Consider the following 8,710-nt stretch of genomic DNA (forward strand, 5'->3'; position numbering starts at 1 on the left):
AATGAGTTCACTGTACTAAAATGACCCTCAGTCACTAGATGTCACCCAATAGAGCATCTTTGGGATGTGGTGGAACGGGAGATTCGCATCATGGATGTGCAGCCGACAAATTTGCTGCAACTGCGTGATGCTATCATGTCAATATGAACCAAAATCTCTGAGGAATGTTTCCCGTACCTTGTGGAATCTATGCCACCAAGGATTAAGGCAGTTCTGAAGGCAAAAGGGGGTACAACATGGTACTAGTAAGGTGTGTAACATCCCCTTTTCTATTTAGGTGTTACACTGAGGAGGTTCGACATAAATTCGTCTAGTACGAAGAAAATAAAACTACTTCATTCAACAAATATTCCTTTTTTATTCAATAACTGCATACTATATAATTCCTCCAACAATAAACCAATATACTGTAACAAACAGTCTTTATCTTTGAGTTTCTGTGACAAAATAATTAAGGAAACTTAACGTCAATGACCAGTCCTTAGATGGGCAGAGATGATGATGAGATGAGTCCACAAGGTTATTTGAGAACGACGCAATGATATACTCCAATAATCCAAATGAAGGTGAGGTGAAGTTAGTCAATGGCTACAGTGTGGTAACCCCCAGATCCCTACCTCTCGTTTCTCAGAGATGTATAGTAGATCCTCCAAACTTAGTGCATTCTGAGCAAAAACTCTAAGAGTTCTCAGAAATGGACTTCCAACAGCTAGCAGGTAGCATAAAAGTTAACCATGCGGTTTCCTTCTACCAAACTGAACTGCCTTGTTCATGGGCACTTTTCCGAACGACTGGCCCAGCGACAGGAACATACTGAGCAAGCAATAGGAATACTGCGAGAGACCGTGGCTGCCCGGGCACTGTTGCCGGATGCCAGAACTACCGCGCATCAGCTCCTGACTAAGCTCACGGCCCATGATGACATCGAAGCATACCTCCATACATTCAAGGTCATCGCTATGAGGGAAGCGTGGGATAAAGCGGAGCGGGCAAGAATCCTGACCGGCGAGGCTCAACAAGCCTATTTCTCGCTCCAGCCTCCCCTCTGCGAGGTTTATGATGCTCTGATGCGGGAGATCTTCGCCAGGATCGTACTGTCCCCCGTCAGTGTGGCGCAACAATTCCAGCAATTGACTTACGATGAGCATGTTCCCGTGAGAGCACAAACGGCCCAGCTGACACGCCTGGGACACCTCTGGCTGCTGACAGGGGAGCCCTCAGCCTTCCAGGTGGCAGAAAGGGTCGTTATTGACCCGCTCCTCCGGGCCCTTCCCCGGTGCTACAGTATGTTGGATTTAAAAATCAGAAAGCCCAGATGCCCAAGAAAACTTGAAATACATCAACAGACAATGTATTGATACATGTCAAGCCCAGTTTGAGACTGGATAACAGACGATTAGCTCAGTGCCCAGTTCCAACCCCTAAGGACCAGGGAAAGCTTTAGTTTTAGGGGTGAATATTACCACTTATGGTTTTCTTATAGGGTTAAAGACATTGTTTGCTGATGTTGAATTGTTGGTCTTGTGGCTCATGAGACATGATTTTTGAAGTTTAAAATCGGTAGTTATCTCATTTTGGAAACATTAAAAGATATTGTTTGGTCACAGGTCTGTTCATTTGTCATGGCAAGACCTGACAGACCACACAACAGATTCAATCTGGGGTTCTACATATCTGTCATAATTGAAAATTTGTTATTTTGTTAACAACTTTTTCTAAAGTGGGAAAAATAGTTCAGATGAAGAACTTGAGTCTCTGAAGAATAAAGCTGTAAAAGACTAAAGCTAATCATTAACCACAAAGTCTTATTTTCCATTCAAACATACACAGATCTGAGTATTGACAGCCAGTTTTATGACAAGTGTTTATGATGGATCATATTCTGATGTCTCTAATGGTGTAAAAACTGCTGACTTTCTGATTCCAGCTGCATCACAATTTACAACGGCTGTCAGATTTTAGTTTCCCCCTCAATAAAGTAAATGTAAAATAGATAAACACACATGAGCTCTGGTATACTCGGTGTAACTCAAAAGTAAAGTTTTTAGACTGAATTAAAATGTTGAGCTTCATTCATGATTGTTGGAAATCTGTGAAATATCCCGTCCAAACATCCTGTATTTGATTTATTAATCCGAAGATGTAAACATGGCATTCTGGAAATGATACAATATTGATACAGAGAACAAAACAAACAAAACAAACAAAAAAGATATCATAAGACGGTGATTTATCCCAAACATGAGCTGACTATGCGAGCAGATCTATTGATTATCCCTCCTGCTTTTGTTGCTGTGAGCTTTTATGACCTTCTTCTGACCAATCAGCCATCACCGTCCATTCGCGAGCGGTGGTTGGTTGATAAATACAGAAGAGTCGAGCAGGGGAGTTCAGACGATCTCTGACTGACTCAAGATACACATTCCAGCGTTTTCTCCTGACTCATCGAGCTCACAACGTGGAAGCTGAAGGTAAGATCATTCATACAGACTGTAAAACATCATTTCAATCTGTGTTACAAGACGGGTTATTGGATGTTTGTGTGGAGGGTTATATAATATTGTGCACATATCGATGCAGCTGCAGAACGTATGGGAACTGAAGCATTAACCTTGTTCTGTAGGAATGCGTTTGTAAATGTTACAGCCCACAGGTGCAAGAACAGAAAAATATGCTCAAACACCTTCAAAAGAATTGGGGTTAAGAGTTCAGATAGCAAATAGAGCCCAATGGGCTTGTGAAATGGGGATGATCTGTTTCTCATCTCGGTTAAGAAAGCGCAGAGTCAAATGTAAGCAGAAGATAAAGAAGCTTAGTGAATTTAACACTTTATTACCATCATTTGGCACAGGGTCAACGTACAAAGTACAGATGTATTCAAAGATCAAGCCGCTCCACATATTATAACATCTGCTTAACGTTTAAACATTGAATAGTCATGTTTTATCTGATGAATTCTGGAAAGCACCAAATCCAGAAGTCTTTTTGGTCAATTTAGACATCTGGTGGGGAATGCCAGCATCCAACATACAAATGGGATTTGTCAAGTTTGTTCATTTCTAGTTTTATTTGAATTATTTGTAATATTTGTCTGCAGGGGTCAACATGTGGTTCTGGACGCTGCTCTTGGTTTCTCTGGCCTCGCCCACTGCCTCATCGAGAGCTCGGGAGTGGGCCCATCACGGAGCCATGATGTATGCCGATCTCAATCCTCGTGAGATGAACGCCGTGAGAGACTACCTGTACTCCTGCAGCGAGCTGGGCCTCACCTCAGCCCGGGAAAAGGCTTTAATGAAGAACAGCATCCTTCTTATGGAGCTTCACGTCCCTCGCAAACACGAGGCCCTGCGAGCACTGGACAGGGGTCAGGCCAAACCTCCGCGACAGGCGCGCGTAGTGGTGCAGTTCGGCAACCAGACTAAACCCAACGTGACAGAGTACATTGTCGGCCCCCTGCCTTTCCCGAGTTCCTATCAGGCAAAGACTTTTAAAGGCGACCGGCCGATCAGCTTCGAGTCGAGGCCGATTACTGTCGTGGAGTACCAACACCTGCATCAATTTTTGGAGAAAGTTGCAAGTAAAGTCAATAAGATTCTGCAGGAAAGCAGCGGATTCACATTCGGAAACTGCACCGACCGTTGTCTGACGTTCTCGGACATCGCACCTCGTGGGTTAGCGCCCGGCGAGAGGAGGACGTGGGTCATGTTGCAGAAGTTTGTGGAGGGTTATTTTATTCACCCTGTGGGATTTGAGATCCTTATTAACCATAAAGATTTGGATCCTGGGAAGTGGACGGAGGAGAAGGTGTGGTATAATGGACAGTATTTTGACAGCGTGGATGAGCTTGTGGAGAAGTATGAGAAGGGCACGATCAACAAACACAAGTTGCCCACGCACGACGAGGAAGATCTGTTTTCTACTTTCATCCCTCGAGGCCACACGAACACGCGGACCAATGTTCATGGAGCGAAGCTCGTGGAACCTCAAGGCCGCAGATTTCAGGTGGATGGGAACTTTGTGGAGTATGCCGGATGGTCTTTTGCATACAGAGTGCGCTCTTCAGCTGGATTGCAAATTTTTGATTTACGCTTCAACGGAGAGAGAATCGCTTATGAAGTCAGTCTGCAGGAAGCCATTGCATTTTACTCCGGAGATACGCCAGCCGCCATGCAGACCAAATACATAGATGCCGGGTGGATGATGGGAACATCAGATTATGAGCTGGCTCCAGGGATCGACTGTCCTGAAATTGCTAAATTTGTGGATCTTCATCATTACTATGACACAGACAAACCTGTACGATACAGAAATGCTCTTTGCATTTTTGAAATGAACACAGGTCTTCCTCTGAGAAGACATTTTAATAGCAACTTCCAAGGGGGATACAATTTTTTCGGAGGTCTTGAAAACCACGTTCTGGTGATTAGAACCACGTCTACCGTGTACAACTATGACTACATCTGGGACTTTATCTTTTATCAGAATGGTGTCATGGAGTCCAGGGTGAGTGCCACAGGGTACATCCATGCCACATTCTTTACAGAGAACGGACTGAACTACGGATCCAAGGTTTACAACTATGTACTCGGCAACTTGCACACACACCTGATTCATTACAAAGTGGATCTTGACATCGCAGGTGAGTTTAGTGCTAGATTTTTTATCTGTTTAGTGATTATAATGACTGTTTAATGCTTTTTGTCTGTTTGAACAGGGAGGGACAACAGCTTCGAGTCTATCAAGCTCAAATATGTAAACTTTACTAACCCCTGGAGCCCAGAACACACCATCCTTCAGTCGAAACTTCACCTGACGCAGCATGAAACAGAACGTAGCGCTGCTTTCCGCTTTGGAAAGAAGTTTCCCAAATATCTGCATTTCTACAATCCAAATCAAAACAACAAGTGGGGACATAAGAAGGGCTATCGGATACAGTTTAACTCTCATGCCAACAGTGTTTTGCCACGAGGCTGGAGGGAGGAAAATGGTATTTCGTGGTCGAGGTGAACAGCAAACATTTATTTTCAATATGAAATCTAACAATATGAGTTTTGTGTTTTGAATGAGTGTGTATAACTTTGTCTTTTGGTTTGTGACTGCAGATACCCGTTAGCTGTAACCAGACATAAGGACAATGAGGTCACCAGCAGCAGCATCTACACACAGAATGACCCCTGGGAACCTGTCGTGTCCTTTGAGGACTATATTCGCAACAATGAGAATATTGTGAACCAGGTAAACAGTTGAGATGAACATGAGAATTACTTGTATTCAGCCTTAAGACCTCACAACAGATCATCATTTAATGAGTGAACAACAAACATGTGACAGGAACAAAATAATAAAGCAATATAATTATATATAATCTTTTAGAAATCAAATAAAAACAACATACAGTATTTAAACGGTTTAATATTTAATAAAAGTTTTAGATCCTTCAGATAATATTTGATAAAAAATCTGATTCATTTAAATCCATGTCTCCAAATATGTCAGGAAGTGACAGGAAGTGATGTCACAGGTATGGCTACAAAAGTCATTCATCTCAGATATAGAAGTCTCTGTCACTGTTTTCTTCATTATTCATGTCCATTCAAGTCCATTTTAAAACCATTTTTATTACATAACTTTCCAGACATCAAAAGATTCTTAAGATAGTAAGAAAAGGTTTTCCGAGTTACATGATATTTAACTTTTAAATGGTAGTGTGTATACATAAACACATTTAACTCACGATGAACAACAGCGTGGCTACAGCAGTCAGTCATTCAGGTTCCTGGGCACTACCATCTCTCAGGACCTGAAGAGACTCAAGAGGTTGAGGTTGTACTTCCATCAGAAATTCAACATGCCACAGGAGCTGCTCACACAGTTCTACTCGGCCATCATCAAGTCTGTCCTGTGCTCATCCATAACTGTCTGGTTCGGATCAGCTACAAAATCAGACATTAAGAGACTACAGTCAGGACTGCTGAGAGGATTATTGGTGCCCCTGCCCAACCTCCAAGATCTCTACTCCTCCAGAGTGAGAAAAAGGGCTAAGAAAATCACTTTGGATCCCACTCACCCTGCTCACTCCCTCTTCCAACTGTTGCCATCTGGCCGGCACTTCAAAGCACTGACCACCAGAACAGACAGGAACAGTTTTTCCCCGCAGGCTATACTCAGCCTGAACAATTTAAAGCTCTTACACACTGTCCATCACATTGCACATAGCACCTAGAAACTGTACATTGTAAGAAACAATACGATAGACCTTTAAATAACACATCTGCACATTCATTAAAAAAAATATGTTTTTTTGGTCTTGATTTTTTCACTTTTGTATATAGTGCATTAGTGTTATTATTTCATTTTCTTTTTTTTTCTATCTTAATGTATATTTCATCACTTTCATCTATGTTTGCACCATGTGTACGCTTTCTTCTGGTCCTGTCGCCAAGTCAAATTCCTTGTGTGTGTAAACATGCTTTGAAATAAAGCTCCTTCTGATTCTGATGTATTTTCCTTCAGGATTTGGTTGCCTGGGTAACGGTGGGATTTCTTCACATTCCTCACTCGGAGGACATTCCCAACACAGCAACTCCAGGAAACGCGGTGGGATTCTTCCTGCGTCCCTTTAACTTCTTTGACGAAGATCCATCACTCGCGTCCCGCAGCACCGTCATTGTCCGGCCGGATGAAAAGGGTCAGCCGAAGGTTCAGAGATGGACTCCAGAGGTCATTGGTCACTGTGTCTCTGACAAGCCTTTCTTCTACAATGGTACATACGCTGGTGTGTAAACAGAGACTCGATTTATTTAATCTCGTGTTTGTGCTGTATATAACATTTAGAAAATGCTCAAAACTTTTGACAAATGCTAATGGAAATGCCATATTTACATCTATATAATGCACTTGTGACATCATCAACTAATTGTAGAACATTAATAACCACATCAACAAGCATGATCTTTTTACCAAAACATGATCGTTGTGACAATTATAATTTTGTTTATATTTTTAAACATGTTGATATGTTGATCAGTTAATAAACAATGTTCCTGACACCCCAAAATCAAAGAGAATCAAGTTTAATTTGCTAAAGTTTTTTCTGCAAAAAATATAAACATAAAATCAATTCTGCTGTATTATAATTAAATATTCTGATGTGTATGTTTATACTATTTTACTATTAGAGCAGTGACTTTTATCCAAAGTGACATACAAATAAATAAGAGATCATTTAACATTTTGTCTGTTTGCGTCCAGATGTTTAAGGTTTATTTGTTAGTTTTGATCATAAAAGTCATCATCCTGTCTGTAAATAATATCAGAATCAAAGAATATAGTGTGAAATATTACCTGAACATTTCTTCCATGTTTTTATGGGATAAACACATTTTTGAAAAAAAGTGAATATGTGGTCTTGTGTAAAATGTACAGTGGATGCTGTTTACATTGGTTGTCGTGGTAACCACATTGTCTGAGGTGAGATGGAGTGTAAAGTAAGAGAATGTATCCATGGATACAGGGATACAACAGAGAGCATCCAGGATTCAGGATGTCGTATCCGTGAGCTCATGGATCACAGCAGTGAGCTGAACGGTCAGTTAACATCTCACTTCTGAAATCTCCCTGCAAACAGACCATAATTCACCGTCAGTCGCCCTTAGAACATACAGGAGACGGTTTTGCCATGTTTAAGGCAAGTATACAGTTAAATGTAAACGCATGTAAACATGTTATTCTGTAGAATGTGTATGTATGTTAAAAGTACGTTGTGTGATGAGGATGTTTGTTTGGGTGTGTGTTAAAGTGTCCCGTCCAGCAGAACAGATTCTTGTTTTTACTCGAAGACAACACGCTGGTGAAGTTTCATTATATAGGACTGCCATTCTTAAAACTCACCATGACAACAATAACTCATGCGTCACATTTCAACTGAATCCTTACGAAACAAGATCTGTGTGTGAGGACACAATAAACTAAAGCTTCTCTCTCTATTCATGTACATACAGGTCCAGCAGGGGATTTTACTAATCTAAATAAAACACATGCATTTGCTTAAAGTAAAAGGAAGTTTTAACTTTTTTGGTCACTAGTGAATACATTTATTTGCAGGTAGGGATGCCAGATAATGGGAAAATCACAGAAAAATCACATAAAAGTTTATTATTCCCCCGATACTGTAAATGTGATGATTAATTTTGTATGAAGTATGTTAAACATGTTTTACTGTGTAACTTTCTTTGAGAAGACATTTCCGTCTATCACACATTAAAGCATTAAGCCTCTGATCTTATCATTTAAAGGATTGTTTAGCCAACATAAAAAAATTCTGTCAACATTAATTCCCCTTTATGTTGATTAAAACCTGTATATGAGTCTTCTGTAAAACACAAAATATATTTTGAGAAATCAGTTGGTGGTTTCGTGTCCATACAATGAAAGTCAATGGGCTCATGCAGAGTTTAAATGTGGTTGAGAAAATCATGAAAGCTGTGGATTTTTGGCGGAACTTTCCCTTCGATCAGACTGTAACACATTTATCTGCATGTATTTTAAGTTGTTCAGAGACGCTGTGCTGAAGGTATAATGTGGGTTTCAGGGACGTGCACAGGGGGGTTGCTCGGGTTGCCCGGGCAACTGCCCATATGCCCTTCTCGACTTACGTTGCCCTTCCGAGGTGAAAAAAAAATAATCATGTACAATGGATGCAGAATTTCAC

The 8,710-nt window shown here is 41.0% G+C and overlaps 1 protein-coding gene across 1 annotated transcript; it reads left to right on the top strand.

Annotated features, from left to right (window-relative positions):
* The first annotated feature begins 2,380 nt into the window (after window positions 1–2,380).
* On the top strand, window positions 2,381–8,290 carry aoc1 (amine oxidase copper containing 1). The gene is made up of 5 exons (XM_079488372.1): window positions 2,381–2,471; window positions 3,098–4,639; window positions 4,715–5,003; window positions 5,103–5,235; window positions 6,514–8,290. The coding sequence occupies exons 2-5, from the start codon at window positions 3,106–3,108 to the stop codon at window positions 6,781–6,783; spliced, it is 2,226 nt and encodes a 741-aa protein (XP_079344498.1). The 5' UTR covers window positions 2,381–2,471; window positions 3,098–3,105; the 3' UTR covers window positions 6,784–8,290.
* Window positions 8,291–8,710: the final 420 nt, after the last annotated feature.

Source organism: Barbatula barbatula (assembly GCF_947034865.1).
Source record: "Barbatula barbatula genome assembly, contig: SUPER_23_unloc_1, whole genome shotgun sequence".
Classification (NCBI taxonomy): Eukaryota; Metazoa; Chordata; class Actinopteri; order Cypriniformes; family Nemacheilidae; genus Barbatula; species Barbatula barbatula.

Coding starts and splice junctions, on each gene's coding strand:
- aoc1 (XM_079488372.1), top strand. CDS start 3,106: ATGTGGTTCTGGACGCTGCTCTTGGTTTCTCTGGCCTCGCCCACTGCC. Junction 4,640..4,714: donor AGTGGATCTTGACATCGCAG/GTGAGTTTAGTG, acceptor CTGTTTGAACAG/GGAGGGACAACAGCTTCGAG. Junction 5,004..5,102: donor AATGGTATTTCGTGGTCGAG/GTGAACAGCAAA, acceptor TTGTGACTGCAG/ATACCCGTTAGCTGTAACCA.